The sequence below is a fragment of the Bombus fervidus genome, chromosome 15 (genome assembly GCF_041682495.2).
Source record: "Bombus fervidus isolate BK054 chromosome 15, iyBomFerv1, whole genome shotgun sequence".
NCBI classification, from domain to species: Eukaryota; Metazoa; Arthropoda; class Insecta; order Hymenoptera; family Apidae; genus Bombus; species Bombus fervidus.
This window is the reverse complement of record NC_091531.1, coordinates 4,661,659-4,684,019: the sequence shown is the minus strand read 5'-3', so window position 1 is coordinate 4,684,019 and position 22,361 is coordinate 4,661,659. Positions and strand designations below refer to the sequence as shown.

Here is a 22,361-nt window from a genome sequence, read left to right as displayed (position 1 = left end):
TATGTGAAAGTTTATTGCGAACATACATTTAGTGAAAAGTTAGTATGCAATAGGAATAGTGGTTTTGATACATGAAAGGCCAGCGTCGCGATAACGCAACATTTAATTTGCAATCTTTCTCAGTTAATTTATATCATAGGATCGAAGTATACTCGTGGAAGACACTGTAAGTGCGAAGAAACAAGCTTCTCGGGAGAAAATGTTCCATTCATTTAGATAGATGGCATAGACAAAAGCCAATAAACAATTAACTAAATGACGCTCATACTTTTCTGTATAGAAACGACACCATCTACAATTATCCAGTAATAACTATTTAAAAATAGAAATTGCACTTAAATTCTATGCTGCACAATGTTCTCATTAGTACGTAGAATATTTTTCAATAAATATATTTTTCAATAAAATATTTTTTTAATTTTGCCACTCTACAAGCACTTTTCAATTCTATTTCCTTAGTATCCTGGCTATGAGAAGGATATCCTTTTTCTACCTTATTTCCCCACTTAGATTCTTCGTGTTTATAAAATGTAAAAATGTAAATTGGAATATTTATAATAGCGTGATAATTTATCGTCTGCTCCTTAATGGGTTAAACTTGTACAATTATGCGAAACATAGGCATCTCTGGTTTTTTAATATAGTTGATCATTTGTGCAAATACTTTGGCGATCCTTGCCAAATGCTTCCAATAAATGTCTTCTGTATATAATTTCAAATTCGTTTCAAATTTTCATGGTGTCTGTGCTGATAACCATAACAGCCGTGTCTCGTTACGATAATACAATCTCAGGATGTACATAATACGAACACGTTTCTGTGTTCGAATTCCTTCGTGAGTTACTATAATTGCCAAACTCATTCCTTTTGTTTCTCAGATCTTAGTCTACCTAAATCGTTGACATCGTTTATCGAGTGTCGAAGATAACGTTCTTGCTGCTTTGAATACGACGAGACTCCTCGTGTTCCTGTAATCCTCTCGAGCCTAATTCTTTTTACTGTTATGAGATTTTGAAAGGTTTAAACAGGTTCTGTGATGCTTATTATGCAATTGTCCACACGTAACATATTAACTTCTTTAGGGATCGGATTTTCATTTTGTACAACGCTATAGGCTAACAACAAATTTTCGCACAACACCTGTCTCTATATTACGAAACTCTACGTACGTGTGCAACATGAATTATTCTGAAATACTTTTCCACAATGTGCGTGATTTTTAGTTCACGTGCCATTTCCAAGCGGATGTTATAAATAGCGTAAAGGCATGTAAATATGTTAAGTCCATCGTAAATTTTTGAAATAAAAATAAATTTTCCTTGAAAGAGCGATTCGAAAGTAGAATTTAAAAGACCAGGAAGATCAAACGCTTAATTTCGAGTGGACGAGAAAAGTAAGCGTTTACAAACTCTTTAATGGGCCATTTTTTAGTCAAATTAGCCTTTCAGCCGTTGCGTAAGCGCGCGTTTCTATCGGCTATCCGGGGCAAAATGATGCGACAAAGTAGGAGAATCTACGACAAACGCGCAACTCTGATGACAAATTTCCGCTAGGGCTCCATGGACAGTTACAAGAAGCCGAGTGAGAGGCTCTCTAATTATTTCTCGATCTAACGATGCTCTAGAAACATCGGATTTGCACCTAAGGATATCTAAACATATCCTTAACCCTCAATCGATATTGATATATTATATAACAGACGACGACTCACGTTAGATTCGATTCAAGTTCCTCGTAGAATAGAATAGAATACAAGATCGTAGAATATTGAATTTTAATTTATATTCTACATCTTCTTCGATACCATTGAGGACCTTGGTAACATACAGAACATACAATCAAAATACAGAACGAGCGTTCGATAAAGAAAAGGAAAATTACGTTAATTGAAGTTTGTTGTAGATTTTTTAATCCGATTTTTGCACGACACCAATCGAGGGTTCGTGTCTATGCAAATCGTGGTTCGAGATAATCACGCACGTCTGGTTAAAGACGTTTCACCGAGTCTGATCGAGATGAAAACCGTATGGAAATGTTAGAACGGAATAGAGCGTAAACAGTGGAGGGAAATTGATGAAAGCGCGGGATGTTGCGTGATCGGAGGCGAGTTTCATTAGAAAGAGCGGATCAGAAGGCTAATTGGGAGAAGCGTAGGAAGCGTTCATTCATTACTGGGAGAAATGGTGCAACATTGCTGTATTTTAATTACACATTTCGCAGAAAATCTCACGAAATTACCTACGGTTCTCTTGGAAGTGCTTCTGTCTGGCAAATCGGCTCTCTCGTCTCTGTATTTTAGATTTTCTTGTTCATTTTCCATGCCATGGAATTTTACGATAGCAAACGATAGCGCGTGTTTTCGACAGAAACGAGCCATGGACATGTTCCGTGTCGCAATCGCGAAATCGTAGAATCGGTTTCGTGCTACGAATGTGTCGTTGCAGCCTCGGATCTGGCACAAGGATGCGTTGCCCGCTCGGCTGGATCCTTCAGTTTCGTATTTCCCTCCTAGCGTCGAGCCTCTTCCCTGTTCAGACACGAATTTCCATGGGACCAATACGGTTCGACTTTCTCCGAAGTCTTATCGATGTTAAGAAACAGGTTGTGCCCCTAAAGGCATTGTCACGTACTCCAGCCGCTTTCGCAGGCTGATTTTTTTTCCTCTCTTACGAGGAAAAATCCTCCTTCAATGGATCGGCTACTTTCGCGATGTTCCTGTCCCTAAAGAGTGTGAAGTCGAATGATGCGTAGACAATGGCACGCGTGCTGTCCTCGATTCTCTTCGTCTATAGTTCTCTTTGCACGCGGTTCCGAGTCCTATTGAATTAAGTAGTTCCGATCGTGAGGGATCTACGGGGCAATTTTCTGCGCGATGCAGATAGTTTAATTCTAAAAAAAAAAAAAAAAAAAAGAGAAAAAGAAAAAATGAAATTTCCATGCAAACGTTCGAGCGATGTAAAGAATTTATTTCGCAAATTAACGATTCGTCTACACTCGATAGACAACGAAAGATACGAAGAGGCGCGCGTCCTCGCCGTCTTATCGGAATTTGATCGATGATCTGCGTGCCGTGTAGCGTTACGAAATTGATGATCAGTGTCACGCACAGTCCAGCGGTTCTTAGCCAGACTTTCGTATCGAAGAACCTTGAGGAAGACGAGCCAGGTAAGCAGCGCAGACAAGTCGATCGAAGGAAGTTGTAATTAGCCGGGGGCATACCCTGGAATAATGATGGAGCCGTTACTTCTTTTTCAACCAGGCAAAACTCTCGTGGGAGGCTGGCAGCAGTTTCACACAACGATCATTTTATTATACCGCTAGGTATGCGCGCCGTCAGGTCCCGTAATTGTTGGTAAAGCGAGCTGCTCGACTAACACGTACGATCGCGTAACACGCGTTATTGTCAGACGGATTTTTTTCCTTGGTGGCATCTTCCTGCCATGGAACCAGGAAACGAAGCCTGGTTGCGCAATGGAAAGCGCTCTCCGAGAGATAGGATCTGGAGGAAAACGCGAGGACGATTATTTCGCCGACTCTGATCGTTCGTTTAGGCTGTCCCTGTTCCGCTTTTGCACAATTTTCCCGGTGAATCTGATAGGAAAGCCAGGGTTACTTGTATTTATTTTCTCCACTCTTGCTATACCGCCAAATATCTCAAATATTGTAATGTAATTAATTTTCTTTTACGTACAATAAGAATAGATAGCTGAAATACTGCTTGAGTAAAAAGTACATTATAAAATTCTCTTGGTTATGAGTTACATGCTCCCTTTCAAGGTAACCTTTAAAGCTAGGAACATCTTACAGTAGTGCAGCCTCTAACCTATGTATAAGTCACGCACAAAGTTCAGTCACGCTTGCATTTGCTTCGTAGATTTGTTCCGTAGATTGTCATTTTAACCGACGTTGACATAGAAACGTTTTCACAAGGATTCATAATCGATCGTTGAAAGTTGAAACCTATAGCATTTGAATTTTCCGTCGTTTGGATCTTCTAACCGAACGTCCGATTAACTTATAACGTACAGTGGCTCGTGTAAGTATTCGTACACATTTTATGAACATATTACGTGTGTTATACGAAACATTTTTAAATTTCATTAGCTCGTTGTAATGACACTCGATTATCGTAATTATATTGGAAAAATTTTTAACGATTCTGGATACAGAGGTTATACAGGTGTATACAGAGGTTACAAGAGGATACAAGTATAATATTTTATGGAGATAAGAAAAATATTTAAATAGGTAATCCATCCACTATACTAATAACTCTCAGTATTCGGTGAGATCATTTTTAAATTAGACGCTTAAGATGACTATTCGTACTGTATATTAATTTTTTACTAAATATAAGTTAACAGTAAATATCTTGTAACTTCTATATGTATATATCTTTAGGTTGGATTAGATTGTTGCCAATGTAATCATGGCAGTAGAGTCTCATTACAGCGTTAATGAAATTACAAATTGTTTTATGAAATACACACGATATTAGCATAAAAGTTTTCTGTGGCAAATGTACGAACACTTCTGCTAGCCACTGTAAAGGACATTCTAATGATCAGCAAGCGTCCAAAGAACGTGCAATAAATGGCTATTATATAAGCCATAGAATAAACAATTAATAGTTGGATATTTGGTAAAAGAAAGAGAATAAAAGTTCTTTGACTCATTCACTGGGTCTCCTGCAATCGGCGTAATCCTTGAATGTATAACCTTTTGATGAAGACAGTGAGCATCCTCTGTCTAAATGCCAGAGGAGTAACATCACGACATGCTCATTGATATAATGGTGTTGGGTTTATTCTAACATAGAACTACTTGGGAAAGAAAAAGTCCTTTTCTGTCAAGGATATCTCGTTTTATCGAAGCCGTTCCATTTCTCATTATAGCTCTGGAAATAATTGATGGTTTTAGTAGAACTTATTTTTCTGGATGTTTTTTAATTAATGGAAATGCTTCGAGTTATGTAAATTTTAGAGATATCTGTAAGAATAAAAATAGCGTGCTTAATTGAGAATGATTTATTGCAAATAAAATTTCTCTTGAAATTATTAATGCATTTCTATTTTGTATCGTTCATAATTCACATTGTGGAGCCATCTACTGAACGCAGATTCAAACTAACGAGACAGAATGTAGATAATTGCGAGCATTAGTAAACAATAATTATTAAAATTTATTTTATATAACAGAAAATAAGACGAATTGGAAGGAAATACTCTTTATTGCAAAAATAAAAATTCTACAAATTATATACTTTGCTTCGTAATATTTACAATTTCATTTTTATATATTAAACAATATTATTTTTGAAATGCTTCGTTAGGAACGGCGGAAGATTTATAGTCCTTCATAAAATTTGAAATTGCTTTTCTTATGTCCCACTTAGCTTCTTCTAAATAAGTCTGACACCAATCGGTGTTCAACCTGGTCGCATCTACAAATTTGGCTAGTAACTCTTTTTTCTCGCTTACACTAAAGCACGATGGCACGACGTCGTCGTGAAATCTTCCTTCTATACTATTTGGTGGAATTTCTTGTATAGTAGAATCTATTAGGTATTGATCATTTATAATATTGTATTCGTGATCAGGACCAGCTTGAATAATGAATGTTCTGTTGAACCATAGAATTTGCGATGTGGTGCCAATGATCCTCAATAGTCCGGAAACTGAGATTACTAAGCATTTGCCATCATCATACATTATATCCAACATAAAAGAATTTCTATCGTGATAGGACCGTGGTAATCTTTTTAGACAAACCAGAATATTATCTTGTCCGTAATAAAGATGCTGTTGCCGTTTCTTAATTGAATCCACATTTTTTAATAAATTTCTACTCGCTGTAAATTGAACGAGGTTCCGTTTGTGAGCTACAGCTGCTGGAATCGCCAAGCTCATGGAATAAAACGCATTTTTATAATATAATCCTCTCAGAACTGTTCTATCCCTCTGATCGTACAGAGCGAAAAAGTGGTTCACGAATTTGGTGACTAATCCTTCCCTAGATTCATTTCTAAAGTAATTAGTATATGTGAGTGGTAGGCCAGATGTTCTAATGTAAACTCCATCCAATTGCAACAAATTGGGACAGTATTTCATAGCAGAGTCAATGTACTGTTTAGAACTAGAGTAATTTTCACAAAGAGGATTTCCATCTAACCATAATTTCAATATACACAGATTTTTTAAAGGAGTGAGCGCTTCCATAGATATCAAGTTATTGTACCTTAAATCCAGATACTTTATGGAAGTCAAACCAGAAGTTTCTATAGGAATCAGGTTGAACAGTTCGTTTTTCTGAAGATTCAGGTGCTCTACCTTGGCAATTGAAGTCTTTGTTAATTTTAAAACATGACAAAAAGTTCTCTGTTGAGATAAAGGACAATATACGGTATTAGACATTTCAGAGTCTTTATGAAACTCTGACAAGTCTAAAGTTTTTCTATTAGAATTGTACATCTTGATCAAAGTAGTTAAGATCAATGGCTGAATATTGAGTTTCAGATCTTGAATGGATGCAAATCCTAAAGTTACGATCAAGATCAGTGGATCTCCATCTGGATTTTTGATTATTAAGTTAGTCTTGCATAGCTTGTCCAGAGCATGAGCACAATTACGTGCCAAAAAAAAGGTATCTTCTCCACTGGCTTGGTACTTGACAGGGATCAATTCTGCTGGTTCGATAGCACTCAATATGGCTTTTAATACACTTTCTCTGCTGTACTGAGTTCCTTTCAGAATTTTAACTTTGTGCCACACATCTGAACGACCCATTAATGTCCTTTCTTGGAACATAGATCCTCCCATGCTTATTTTTATAGCAATGGAAGAATCCAGTTGCATTGGTACAATTGGCAAACTTGTTCGTTGCATTTTTGTATTATATATTCATCCACGTGTTCTAGATAAATATTTATCTATATGGTGTCTGGAAATTTTTCCAATTTGATACCAAGAGAAAATTACATGTTCCTGAAGAGGAAAAATTTTTATTTTTTATATCGTTAGGTTAGATTTTTTAATGCAGAATTATATCGTACGTATAATAACAATTCGAATTACACTACTTTTTCAGCGATATTCATGGAAAAAAAGATAAATTTATTTTTGTTTCAAAAATGTTCACTACTAATATTATTAAATATTGTTGATGATTTATATTGTATTATTGTACATTGACAGTAGATGTTACGTACATCGACATCTGCTGGCTGGAGTAGTAAGAAAGAAGTTGAGAAAATATCACTTACTGGTTATCGATAAATTCAGCCGTTTAAAATACCTGCCACTGTTTCAGTTAAATATCGTAATTGTTATTTTCGTGCTACATATCAACCTTACAAATTTTCCATAGTTTACAAAATATTTCTATAAATATTTCTGTATATCGTTGTGGACGTAAGAAACTTTCATAAGTTGCCGTTAAGCCTGTCATTTCTCATAAATTTCCGGTTCATTTAATTGTCGAGAACAATTAGAACTGCGTCCTCCATAGAGTTAACATGATATCGCGAGAACAAAAGGTCCATTGAAATTCGGGTAATTCCTCGATGAATATACGTCAAAAATGCCTGACAAATATTCTGAAACCTGACTCTATATAGAATCGAATTATGAAATCGTGGACGTAAAGATGTGCACGACATTGGATCCAGATAGAGATCAGTATCTCGACGTTAAAGTACCTTATGAAATCATTCTGAAAAAAGGTTGAAAAACCAATAACAGGTACCACGAAGCATTTTCACGCGAGGAAAGGGTAACCAGATATGTTAATGGCTGGTCGACGAGCAAGTATGCATTACCGGGCAACGTGTAACGTTATCGGGAGAGAATTACCCGCTCTAGAAATGGTGCGTGGTCCGGCTTCTCTTTTAAATGTGTTATTTCACGGCGAAGCTCGTCCAATCACGCACGAATACAACAATGAATAGCGTTGAAATAGAGGTATAGAAGATCGAGAGACCGGTGATTTGACCGAGGGGCAGAGTCAGCGTGTGGTGAGTGTGCATCGAAGCCGCCTTGGGCATCCTCTTCCGCATTTCACGTAGACCGAAAACGAAAAATCTGCTGCGTCCAACGATCTGCTAGTTACACTACCGCTCAAAAGTATCCGGGCGTTAGCTTCTTCTTTTCATAAAATTCCGCTCCAATTACAAAATTACGAATAAATCGGACTCCAGTGATTTCACTCCTCGTAATTAACACGGATACGGATAATGTTACGAGGTGGTTAACACTAACCTTACCAGGTCCGGTCAAATGACAGGTTTGAAAATTAAATTTAAAATTGTATATTCATTATTATGTATGTATATTATATATGTAAATTCTTATATTATCTGATTAATCAATTTCTCAATTTTGGTTAATGTAAAAATTTACATAAGGTTAAGTGAACAAAAGAAATAATGACGAATGTACAATTTTAGATTAAATTTTGAAATCGGAATGTTCAATCTTAGAATTCGAGAAGTCGTAGAACAAAGCTGATGAACAATTTCTGCATTTACAAATCTCTTGAAAATAATTCGCGTAGTAAAAAATTACTTAGATGGAGTAGGAAACGCCTTTAACTTTCCTTAAATGTTAGTTTTAACTTTCTCCATAAACCTTCGTGGCGCTTTTTCCAAATTGAAGTTTACGTAAGAAAATCATACGAATATGCTGACTATACCGATGTCACGATAACGAAGTTTCATGTTTTTATTATAAATCTTCCTAACATCGAACGTGCCGATTCATAGAAAATTTCTTCCATCGCAATGTAATTGATAATTAACGATAGAACAAGATTGAATGATATTGACGCGCAAAATTGAAACTTCGAAGAAACATTTTATATGCGGCAATCTGATATGGTAAAAAGACTTGCGACAGTAATACATGCGGTGGTATTTAAATGGTAAAACTATACAATAAATAATGAAATATTCGTAAGCTCTCCACAGATAATATAAATTTGTAGCCTGTTTTAGTTACTAGATTAGAGTGCGCTTTTTCCATGCATTTATAGGAAATTCGAAAATAAAATGCGCGGGTAGCTCATAACATGGAAAAATACATAAATCATCCAAAGTATAGTATCCTTTACAGCACTTACTAAATAAAACAATCTTCTTCCGAATTTCCATTTTCGAAATAATATTCATGAAAATATGAATTTGCACGAACATCCAAGCTCGTAAATAATTATAAATTCCTTATTGATTCGTACGCTCTGGTAAGATCCGCGTACTTCTTCTACGAAGCGTAGGGATTCTTACGTGTACGTGTACCAGCAACCGGATGAATATTTTTCTCAGTATAGCAGACACGGACAGCTGCGCTAATGGCCACGGGCCATAGTCGAGATACTCGGAGCTGCGTTAAATTCGCGATTTAAACGATCCACTCGGAGAAAAATCTTAATGGAGACGCCTGTGCGTCTGCTTTTCGATAATCGAATCTCTCTTCCTATGCGATTATTTAACCAGGTTGCATCTCGCCGTAGGAAGGAAACACGAGAGAAGTAGGAAGCAGGGTTTTCGCGTTTCAACTACGGGCCACGTTTTCCTTTCTTTTTAGCTGGGACAAGGCTGGTTATCTCGCGGAGATTTCGCAGACCGTACGTTTTCCACGTGGTGTATACACACGGGATCGTAGCCCGTATTATAGCAATTCAATAATAAATTGTAGAACGGTCGGTCGTCGCATTATGCGCCGGTAATCACAGTAATAAGCAGTTCTAAAAGTAACGTAAGTACGTTGTAGGTAGTAACGAGTGAGCCGTAATCTCGGGGATGCCCCTATCTTCGTAGTTCGCAGCCATCGAAGGGAATCATAGGGAGGGAAAAAGAGTGGGAATCGAGAGAGGGAACGAGAAAGGGAAGGATAGGAAGGCAGAAAGACTGTGGGACGACGGAATGACAGAGAAGGAGGCGCGCGCGCGAAGGAGGAGAAGGAAAAGGCGATGCCGTGGAAGAGGCGCAGTGCGCTCGACGAGGAGAGCAGCCCATGGGCGTCATCCATGGTGCGATCTGGAATCGGCATAATTTACAACTCTCGCAGGAAATTGAGCCGCGTCGAGCCGATGCAAAAGTCCGCCGTGAGCAAGAGTCGCGATCATAGGTCCCTACCTTTCCTTCCGGCAGTAGATCACGTCCGATTGATGAATTTCTGCCTGCTGGATAGGAAAGGATCACCGATTCATTCCTGCTCGATCTACATTTTCCGACGTTCTTCGTTAGCAACCCTAATCACCGCACGAGATCGTTGCTCATCCGGAGATCAATGAATTCTTGTTGGTTGGTTTAGGGAACAAGAGGAAAACGTAGCTACGAGCAATTTCGGGAATTAACGAGGGATTTTGTTAAGTCGGAACGGGTGGAATAGATGGAGCTTCGATCGATCCAGGAAGAATTCTCTTTCTCTCCTATCAGATGGTAGTACAGAGAATAAAAAAAGGACTGAGGCGAACCGTCGGCGAATTGAATTAAGTAGATCTTTAAAGTTTGATGCTCTCGTTACTATCACGCGATAAAGAAGAGCGGCGTATGTACGCCTATGAAACGGCTCGAAGAAGACCGTGTTGTACGTAGCCGTTAAGCCAACATCTAATTCGATAACTGGCGAAAATAATAACGTAGCGATCTGTTGCGTTCGCGAGGCGCAATCATCCGTTTCGTACCGGGTGTCCACAGAAAACTATCGGTCGATTCTCGCGCAGCTCGCTCCACGCCATCTTTTTTTTTCTATCTTACCTCCCTTCCTCCAGCGTCGTTCACGTTCCACTGAAATTATTTGCAATGGTAAAACAGGCGATTAGACGCGATTCTTCGGGTCTATAGGCATCAAAACTCAGAGAAATTACTATAAAATTTATCAATAAAAGCGGAGGGAATTTGAACGTCGGTTCCAAGAAATTAACAATACTACGCTATTTTCCTTCGACGACAGTCAGAAACACGTTTGATCGAAAATATCGATCGCGGTTGAACGTTAACTTAAATGGAACTTAAATAGCATCGTTGGTTTACCAACGACCATAACGATTGTTCTAGGTTAAATTAATAAGATTTAGAGTGTTTGACTTCATTTTGTATCCTACGTTCTCCGCGAAGGAGGCGAGAGGACCAAGTCGAATTAAAAATTCCAAGATCAATTAACGAAACCTGAAACCGTTACCGATGGCCCAATGACAATACCGACATAGAGCCTTCTGAATTTTCGAGTAGTAATGGAACAAGATCGTATTGTAGAAGCGGATCACGCGTTACAAAGGAGGTTGACGTTACAAAGCCGACGAGTAGATTCGTTGCTGTAGACTGGCGACGCCGGTTCCAGGGAATCAGATAATTTTCGGCCCTTAAAGACCGGAGCAGCGCACGGTAGCGATTTATAACGAGTCAGAAGAGACTGCTACCTCGGTAGCAGATGACATTTATTAAAAGTTTCGGTCCGAGCCGGGACGAGCATCGATCTTCCTCCGCTTCTTCCCCTTGGAAACTCGTGTTGTTCATGGCTGGCCCCGCGCGTCGGCTTGTTGCGCCCGTCCACCGGGGAATACCGAACAGTTTAATAAGCAAGTGGTAGCCGCGATACAAGATACACCGAGTACCATCCATCACGATGCACTCGCCAGTCGTCATTATGCTCCACGAATATTTCGAACCGGCAGATCCTCCGCCCTTGAACCTACTCTCCCCTTCTTTCCTTCATCTTCGATCTTACTCCATAGAACGTTTCTCTATGTTACGCGTTACGCGTTAGAATTCCGCGAGTCACGACGGACAGAGTTGATACGCGAATTTATCAATTCTTGTTTTCTGCTGTTCGAGGTGTATAACGATCGAAGTGGCTTCACACGCCTTCCTTCCAAGCCAATCTTCCCTCGCGGAATCATAGAGACAGAGCACGCGAATTCTTCTATAGCGTCGCGTGTCAGGGAAAATAAACGAGACGTATCGAGATCGAATTGACGAGTCGGTTGTTTTTTAATAACACGGTTAAACACTCGATTCTAAGGGTATGATACACCTTAAGTCAAACTTGGAAACTTGTGTAGGTATATGCACCCTGTGTTTTAACATTAACTTTACCAGACTCGGTCAAACGACCGGTTTCAAAATTCAATTTAAAATTGTACATTCGTTGCTATTTTCTTTGCTCATTCAATTTTATGTAAATTCTTACATCAAGGAGAATTGAGAAATTGATTAATCAAATACTATAAGAATTTATATATAATTGTATGAACAAAAGAAATGACGAATATACAGTTTTAAATTCAATCTTGAAATTGTTCATTTTTATTAGTTCATTTTATCAACAAAAATTGAGAAATTGATTAATCAAATACTATAAGAATTTACATATAATTGTATGAACAAAAGAAATGACAAAGAATGTACAATTTTAAATTCAATTTTGAAACTGCTCATTTTTATTAGTTCATTTTATCAACAAAAACTGAGAAATTAATTAATTAAATACTATAAGAATTTACATATGGTTGTATAAACAAAAGAAATGATGAATGTACAATTTTAAATTCAATATTGAAACTACTCATTTTTATTAGTTCAATTTATCAACAAAAATTGAGAAATTGATTAATCAAATATTATAAGAATTTACATATAATTGTATGAACAAAAGAAATGACAAAGAATGTACAATTTTAAATTCAATTTTGAAACTGCTCATTTTTATTAGTTCATTTTATCAACAAAAACTGAGAAATTAATTAATTAAATACTATAAGAATTTACATATGGTTGTATAAACAAAAGAAATGATGAATGTACAATTTTAAATTCAATTTTGAAACTGCTCATTTTTATTAGTTCATGTTATTAACAAAAACTGAGAAATTGATTAATCAAATACTATAAGAATTTACATAAAATTATATGAACAAAAGAAATGACAAAGAATGTACAATTTTAAATTCAATTTTGAAACTGCTAATTTTTATTAGTTCATGTTAATAACAAAAATTGAGAAATTGATTAATCAAATATTATAAGAATTTACATATAATTATATGAACAAAAGAAATGACGAATGTACAGTTTTAAATTCAATCTTGAAATTGTTCATTTTTATTAGTTTATGTTAATAACAAAAACTGAGAAATTAATTAATCAAATACTATAAGAATTTACATAAAGTCGTATGAACAAAAGAAATGACGAATATACAATTTTAAATTTAATCTTAAAACTGATTAATCAAATACTATAAGAATTTGCATAAAATTGGACGAAGAAAAGAAATAACAATGAATATACAATATTAAATTAAATTAAATATCGACCGCGGTCATTTGACCGAGCCAGATAAAGTAAGCGTTAAACGTGATAATACATTTCTACGTACGTGTGTATACGCGTAGAGATCACCCTGAGAACTGCCGTAGTAGTTAGTTGTTCGAACAGAGTCCTTCCTGATTTAGTTTTCATGCGCAAATGTGTAACTGCCGCTCGAAAATATCCGAACGTTTGTTTATTTTCAACGAGACACTCTTCAGTGGAAAGCTACAACCAATGCTGTAATGATTTTGTTATTTTCATCGTCTCATCGCAGTTACGCATAACGGAACGTTATTATCAGTCGATAAAAATGATTCTGAAAAGTCGATAAGTAATAATAAGACTGGCGCGCGTAATTGTCACCTTTCTTCTCTTGCCTGACGAGCTCTTTATCCGCAGATTCTTTGATCTTCGAATTCTAAGATACATAGATATCAACAAGGGTGTTCTAAACTGATAGAAACACTTCCAACGTTAATTGACACAACGACGAAATTGATGCGACACGGCTAGTAATATTTAAATAGCAAATATGTACATATATAGTATCGGTTTATACCTGTATTCCCTGTACACCCTGTATAGCCATACGAAAAAATATTATTGCAACGTTTCCTAAACGATTTAATTCAGATTTACATTCTGTTAATTTCATAAAAAGACAGCGAGTGTCTAATTCTAACTCGTCACTGATTTCCTCAATCTGATCAAATTCGCACATTGTTACGATATCACTCGACTTTTCATGCAAACTCATATTAGGTCGTCCGTAAAGTTTCTTTCGTTTATAAGAAAATAATGGATGCACAAGATTTTTCATTTTATATTATTTTACGTATGATCGATTTTGTTCTACCAAAATAACCACAACGTTCGACACATTAGGTTTCATGTTTGTATAAAGATGCATTGTTGTAAAGGACATGTCTGTAAAAGAAAGATAACCTAATATTTTCCAGAATATCGTTGAAAACGTCAAACCTATAAACAATACAAAATCGTTTAACCTACCGAGTATCCAAGTAGCAATCGCTATACTTTTCGGATACTTTATACATTTCTGTACTTTCTGTACTTTCAAGTTTCCTATAAACGCGTCAACATCCGCGGTCCAGTACCGACTGCAAATCGCTCGACGTGTCCACGTATTTATCAGCAACGGTGTATACACATATTTGGTAAGATCACGTGCGTAGTCCTCGGCGTGCGTGATTCAGCAACGAGTTCGCGACAGTCCGAAATTACTTTCGAGAGGTCATCGCGTCGACCACCTCATTTTCCAAAGTGTCCATCGCATCGTATCGACCGTTTCGCGAATCATGGTTATGGCCGATGTGTAATCAGATAGTGGCGGAATGGACGGTGTCTCTAGGATTATTCAAGAAAACTGTTAAAAGGATCAGAATGTCGTGGGGTGCCTGGACGAGGAACGGCGAAGGGGTGAGAGGGGGTGGTAGTCGCGCGCGAAACCTCCATTAAGCCCGGCGATAATAAAAGCTCAGGTCGCGGATCGACCCGTCATCCTGGTGGCCGGGTCGCGTGCAAAAAATACGTTAATTCCGCGGAACTTGCATGACCGTGCAAATAAATAAAACGGCGGGCACACATCGCCACCGGGCGTCGCGTACACCGTCGTCGTTCCGTGGCAGCGTATTTTATATTTTATCCGGTTCGAATGATTGATTGCGCTCTCCGCTGGCTAGCACGCCGCTCCGCGATACCATCTCGCGGAATGTCCCGGCTGTACTTGTCGTTTCACGCATTGTTTATTATTGTCCGATGCTTTTATCGTGATCGCCGCTCGAACCGACCGCAGCGACAATTCCAGCGGAAAAAGAAGCGCGTTCGAACGAGAAGCTGCGATACCTCCACCCTTTCCCTCCTTTTTAGCTACGCGTTTCGCCCTCGTGACAGTGTAATTAGTCCGATACAGACAGGCTACCAACTTTGCTAGCCTCTTTGGCTTATCTTATATTTTAAGGACGTCGAAAACACCCTGCTGTATCGATGCACCTACGTACTACGAAGCAGCAATACGACGTGATCTGCCGCGATATCTCCGGAAGCACAATAGAAACGAAGATAGCAAAATGTACGTAGCCATAGCGATCTCCTCTCTGGTACAGTAGAATGGACGCGTTTAATTCACAATTCGAAGATATATCTGATACGAATTTCATTATAGTAATATATCTTATCGCGATGTAACATTCATTTGGTTTATTTCGTTTCGTTGATCTGTTTTAATCGCTATCGATAGAAACTAATCGATTGTAACAATTATTGTGTTCTTAATGATACCACGTAAACACACCGTTGGAAGCAACTATTTATGTCCCTTGTAAGCTCTTGGTTCCAGCTCTGAAAACTGTTGCTTAGGTTAGTCCATTTAACCTGTTAACCTGATCATGCACGACGCTATGTCCATACTCTTGAAAGGAAAACGAAAAGCAAATCAATTGCAACTACGTCGAATGGAAATGTTGCAGGTGTAGATACTACGAAGGTTTTCAGAAACTATGCGTTAGAATATAGAGAATTTAAATATAGCAATTATACGCGGAAAAGGAAGAACTGGACTCAAGCATGGCCTCTTAACAGATTGAAACTTCCAATGGTCACGTGTTCTTATTTCGCGCATTAATCTAAAGTAATCGGTTGTTGAGACACGAGTCGTTTTTTTCACACGCGAAAGCAAAGCCTCGTCTCCATCCAGGCAACTTCTTCTTGCATTGTCAGCGGAATCCACCTTCCGCAAGTTGTTGTTCGTTGGGAACGTTTTGAGGAGCAGCAAGGGGCGACGAAAATTTCGGTTCACGTTGCTTCGGCGGAGACGAGGCTTCACGATGTCGCGTGGTGTTACGACCGTTCGCGGAGAGACGCGGTCGCGAGGAAAACGCGTCAACGAGAGGCGTAAATTCTCGCTACGATTCGTATAATCGACGCCGCGAATTAGTCGTTCCCCTGTTTCGGTTAAGATAACAGAGATGGTTCAATGAATTTAACACTGTATTAACAGGTTAATATAGCTTGTATATTTAACAATGAATTATGTAATAATAAAAGCGTCACAAATTATTTAGCGTTGAATACAGTTAATGCGTTACAGAAATTCGACCCGACTTTACGATATCTCTCAATGAATTCGTTAGACTACGTGACTTTAATTTCAATTGTCAGACCTCTCGATGTATGTCGTTTGAATCTTCAAATGAGACTGATTGCCCTTAGATCAATTCTTTGTCTTCTCGGGGAGACGACCCCCACTACGCTCGGATCACGCCACGGTTCGCGCCTATGATCACGTACGCCACCTTCTTTGTGAGAATAAAATAACGGACCGAAATCGACGTTTCTGGAACTCGCTGCTTGGTGACGACTATGCGCTCATCGATACATCGTATATTTTTTGTCGGGCAGATAAGACGATCCGTCTGCGACATTGTAGGACCGCGAGCGACGGTTAGAAATACGACCTATACTAAGCCTCGTGACGTAACACACGGTTTTCGTAAGCAACGTCGATCATACGTATGTAAGAGGTCGAAATGGACTTGCATTCGACATTGACATGGCGGAGGCAGGGCGGGAAAGGAAGGGCAAGGTTGTCGTTTTTGGCACGAACCGGAGTAAAGAGGCAACGATGGTATATACGCGAGAGGAGGATAGTAATTACAGAAGCGGGACTGAAAACGCGGGGTTCCATCAGACCCTGCGAGGCACGATCCTCGATAAGTATAGTTGTTTCAGGATCGCGTCGATGCCTCCCTCTCTCTACTCCCGCTATCTCATTTTATTGGTACAGGTTACGTGAAAAATTTATTGGCTGCGCGCCACAGCCGATCGTTCAAGTATACCTACAAAGATAGAAGAGAAACCACGACTTTCGTGCCCGTGGATCGTGTAATTTTAGGAGTTATCCGCGACCATTAGAGAGGCCTTCGATCGTTTCGCTAGGAATTTCTTTCCGTAAGCTCTCTTCGTTTCCTTTTTTTCAACTCCCCCGCTAAGCTTTTTGCAAAGGAGCCAGCCACCTTTGTTATTTCCGTCGAGAAATATAATATTTGTTTAATCGGCGTCGAGTACGAGTTTTTCTTTGCACGAGAGATTTCTTCTTCCCTGCAGCCACGTCTATAATAGTCGTCGTTCATCGTGTTATTCCTCTTCTGCGGTGAATGCACCTGATCACCATGGCACACGGCTACCCCTTCATTATCTTCGATACAGTTTTGCCTCATTTTTTCCCTGCCCCCTCTTTTTCTGTTATTTCATCTTTACCCTTTCCTCGTGCTGCAGTTTCAGCCAAAACTGAGACGTTCTTCGTATTTCTTCAAAAAGAAAGAAAAGAAACAGTTGGGAATTGAAAGATGGTAAAATGCTTTACGATGTTTTTCATTTCGATGTTCCACCGAGGCTGCGGCAATTAACCGATATAAATTCATCGATATCGATGGAGAATAAAACGGGAGAAATATCTGGCGAGAGACGGTCGCCTTCAATTTCTCGATACGTTGCCTCGCCAAATTATTTTCCTTTCGTATCTTCGCGGTTATGCGTGGTACGCGAGCGTGAGCAGATCGCCTCGGTCGATCGTCACGCTCGATTTCCCTGGCATTGCGCGCACAGCGATATAATGTAGCCAATTAATGCCCGCGGGACAATCGCCCCGAGTTTCTTACGAACTGTCCCGCAAATTGCCGCGATAAACAGCCGTTGGCAATATTGAGACGGAAGTGGTCTGTGTTACCGATATGTCTAACTTATTCCCAAACCACTTCCTTTTTCTATTGACGATCGAACAGTTACAGAACTATTCGATTCTTTCTTTTCAGACTGTGGACGTTTGTACATTTATAGGAAATTTCGAGGCGGAAGGTGGCACGGTATATGAAAAAATATATGTGAAATAACCGAAGCATAGTGCTTTCTGTAGAGTATTATAGTAGTAGTATTGTGGTATTAGTATTATAATAACCTATATACTAATATTTAGTATATTTATTGCTATAATTACTAAATTTGTAAATTAAGTAATAATTAAGAAATAGTAAGAAATTTAGTAAATTTATGGTAATTATAAAATAAAATATATAAACAAGATAATATATTGTAATATATATGTATTATAGTATTATAATATAAAGTATTACAATTTTGTATATTGTAATAAGATATAAATAATGTAACTATAATATTAATATTATAATAACAAGGTATTATAATACTCGATAAGTAGAACAACTTCCTATCGAGTTTTAATTTTTTAATTATGGTGGAATCTCGATTATCGAAGTCGATGTCGATCGGACCTGCCTCGGATAATCGGAAACTCGGATAATACGGAAAAGTCTGTTAGTGTTTATATATTTATTATCCATATAATGTTCTACGTGTATTTAAGTTTAATTAATTATTAAATCGATCGCAAGTTTAATTCACTGCTTTCGCGATACCTGACTATTTATAATCTCTTACTCTTCGTGTCAACATTTCAAAAAAGGTAAGGTTATGGTAAAGTTCAAAGCATCTCGGATAATATGGAATTTCGGTTAAACGGGGCTCGGATAATCTAGACACCACTGTATATACCTATTTTCAAACGTATGAAATATATTATACCACACGAATGATAATACTATAATAATATTATAATTTATATAGTGATATTATTATAATATTTCATTCCATCTGGCAGTATGACATTTCGTTTCGTAAAATAGCCCTAAAAGAGGCAAGAAAGAAAAATAAATTACTGGAGGATACAGGACTAACAAAAGTGTAGAATACGAGCCTAAATTTAGGGGTGCGTTGGTTAGGTATTTTACTTTATAAGACGATATAATTACTTATTGCATTAGATTGCTTTCGAATCAGATACATTTTTGAAACTAAATATATACGTCCTACGAAGCGTTAGGTGAATCAGTAGGCAAGGAATCGGTAGAAAAGAATTTATCTTTCACTAGCATCTCCCCGTGGCGCGGACCAGAGACATTATCGACGAATAATGTGCCGGTTCATGGCCGCGACGTAGAAGTATTGATGTCCTGGCAAACGCTTCGGCCACTTCCTAGCGGGTGTGCTACCCTGGCTCGAAACCTGCCAGGAATCAATGACAAATCCACCAACCATGCCTCCCCGCTTTTTAATTGTCCGAATCGATGGACCGCCCGTCCACCCTGAAACTATGCAATAATCGCAGCTAAATATCATTACGCGCCGTAATGTTATGGAATCGACCATTCGAATTAATGAATTTTCCAATCTCGTCGTTTGTTCCAGGCGAAGCGACGGTAGAGCAAACGACACGGAGGAGTCGGAATCTGGAATGGAGCAGATTTACTGGTAAGTCTCGTTTATTAAAAATTGACGCTGCATGGGAACGCTTTGTAGGAACGGGTTACCGCGTCACACGATAGATGGCGGCAGCAGTCTCTGTCTGAACTCGCAACTTCTCTAGAACCTGGTATTACGAATTATGTAAATACCTAGATCCGATCCAGTACTATTTACCAGATTGATAATACTAGACCGATGGTACCGAGTAGAAATTGGCGGTCGCTCCCTTTTTAACGAACGTTTACCGAAAATTTAGAAGTTGGTTTAACAAATTGTACGCTGGAAAGAAATCAAGATGGAAATCTCGGACGAATCGTTCCATCTACGAAATTCGAAAGACCTCGGAGTAGAAAGTTGCCAGTGTTCCGGAAGGCACGTTTTACCCTAGGGACTTCCCCTCTGGAGGAACGAGTCTCGGTATGCTCGTAACTCGTCCCTCGGAACGGTTCTCTCGCAGAGTTTGCGTGTAAGTTTTTTCGACGGCTCGGATCCGTGGTTATTCGCGCATAACTCGAGGCAGATTCTAGTTGAGCCGCAGATTTATTAGCGATAGAGCAGTTCGATAGGCGGCCGTGCATCACCACGCCCAACCACGCGGCCTGCACATGCATCGAAACACTCGACTCGACTTCGTTCGACTCCACTCCACTCGTCTGTCGAGCACAACGTGGAACGAGTGCGCCCCACGTCGCGTTTCTCTTATCCGCCGTTGCTTTCGCGTAGCTCTTGCAATTTCCTGTAAACCCTGTCGTTCTTTTTTCGCTCCATCGTCTCTCCGTTTAATCGTTGCACCACGGAAAGATGCTGGCTGGAAGATTCTCTGGAAAAAACGTGGAAGCCAGTTGGAAAGTCTCACCGTGGAATATTATCGGTGGAGCGATTGAATCGTCAGAAACGACGAGCCCGGGAACTCGAGCACCGTCCACCGAGCACCGAAGCGATAATTACAAGGAAATCGAGTGCGAACGAGCGGCGTTTATCGGCTGCGATCGGGCAAGCCACCGGCGGGCCAGCGCCGAACAGATAAAGAGCCAGAGAGAGGAGAATCTGTGTCAGAGGTTGCTTATGCCTCGGATTTATGGGTTTGATTACCGGCGCGGCATACGTGCCGCGATTTTGTATGGGTAAATCGTGATCCTCCACGCCTCCTCTGTGGCTCCCTCCACCCCGACCCAGCGAAACCTCGATCGCGTATAAAGTTATCGCATTCTCGGCCCCGTAAGTGTCCATTGTCTACTTTTCAGGCCCGCATTATGCCCGTTCTGCTTCTTCCCCTCTTCGGCTAACCTCTCTCCCAGCGACTTCACCGCCGGTGTAATTTCACTTTTACAGCCGCGTCGGATTCACCGGCGATAATCTCGATACGCCTTTACTCATCCTTCGGGTCCTCTGTTTGACCAGACGAATCTTTCGTATTTCACCAGCGAAATTGTTATCCTCGTTGGCAACGATTGCTTGGCGCTCGATGGCATTTGAATATCAGGAAGATATTATGGAACTGTTCGTGCTCCTTATATCTGAACTGGTGTAACCTAAGTGATTCGCGTGACGTGGCTCTCTGTAATTTGGAACATACGCTGCATAGATATCGGGACACCTACGCGTTACATCGATCGACAAAGCCTTAACTTTGGCTTCGATAAGTACGCTCGTCCGTCGATTGACGCGGAGTATCCGTTTCACGTAGATCCGTTTCACGCGAATGGAAATCGCGTAAATAGAATCTGTCGGTAAGAAAGGAAAGATGCGTACACGTACGACGACTGGCACGACGTAATGTACTTTTATCATTATCACGTGCAGCACTGACGCGTTTCTGTATGCTGTATGCACTCGTTACTTTTGAAACTTCTAGGAAAATATATTCTCTGGCCGCGTAAATTATGGTCGTGCGTAACGTTTACCGCGTGAGTTGTGTTGTAATTTGTCGCGTAAAAAAGGTGCCGCGTAAATTTTGACAAGGGAGGAGTTTATATTATATTTAAATAAGCTTTCGATAAACCTAAGCAGCAATTTGCTTTGCTTCCCCTTGATATTACGATAGCTGTTTAATTTCTTATTTTGTATAATTTAGCACTTTCCCTGTAAATGCATAAATATCCGCAACTTAATTATACGGCACGTACGATGCGAACATAATGGTAGATTGACCTTAAGACGATTAAGAAGCAGGGGCAGTGAAGAGCGTTCAATCTTCACTAGATGCGTACAAGTCCCAATATTTCTCGTCTTGTACGTGGCTCCGCGTTACTTTCGCATTTCGTAAGACGACAATAACCCGCTTGAACCCTCCAACTCTCAGCCGTCGAATCGAACAAATACGAACTAGATTCGCGAGAGCCGCGTTCTCTTTTAAGCTTCGTTCACACCGAGCGATAAAGCAATCGAACTGTTGAAATTCAGCGTCAACCAAGTCGAATCGATTTGTCGTTCGACTAGGAACAGCTCGTTCTTCTATCGTTGGTCTTGACCCTTTCAACCCGCGGCCTGGTCATTGCAAGCGCAGTTGGCCAATGTGAACGTGACTTTAGCCGGAACAGCCGGCGCCTTCGGTAACCGTGGACAACTCAGACATTTGGTTCTCGTTATGGAATTTAAAAACGACGATGCAGTTTAGTCTTCTCTTTCGTTCGGCTGGAAATACTCGAGCAGAGGCGATAGCTTGTAACTCGTAAGCAGCTCTCGTCTGGCGATGCCGAAGACAGAGAGATGGTGG

The 22,361-nt window shown here is 39.4% G+C and overlaps 1 protein-coding gene and 1 long non-coding RNA gene across 2 annotated transcripts in view; one reads left to right on the top strand and one right to left on the bottom strand.

The window, feature by feature from the left end:
• LOC139995069 (uncharacterized) overlaps window positions 1-22,361 on the top strand; it is a 99,625-nt gene that overhangs the window by 4,699 nt on the left and 72,565 nt on the right. The window lies entirely within an intron of this gene.
• Window positions 5,013-6,954, bottom strand: LOC139995042 (nuclear RNA export factor 1). The gene has a single exon (XM_072018166.1). The coding sequence runs from the start codon at window positions 6,882-6,884 to the stop codon at window positions 5,310-5,312; it is 1,575 nt and encodes a 524-aa protein (XP_071874267.1). The 5' UTR covers window positions 6,885-6,954; the 3' UTR covers window positions 5,013-5,309.

Excerpts from the sequence above, each read along its gene's own strand:
- LOC139995042 (XM_072018166.1), bottom strand. The coding sequence starts at position 6,884 with ATGCAACGAACAAGTTTGCCAATTGTACCAATGCAACTGGATTCTTCC.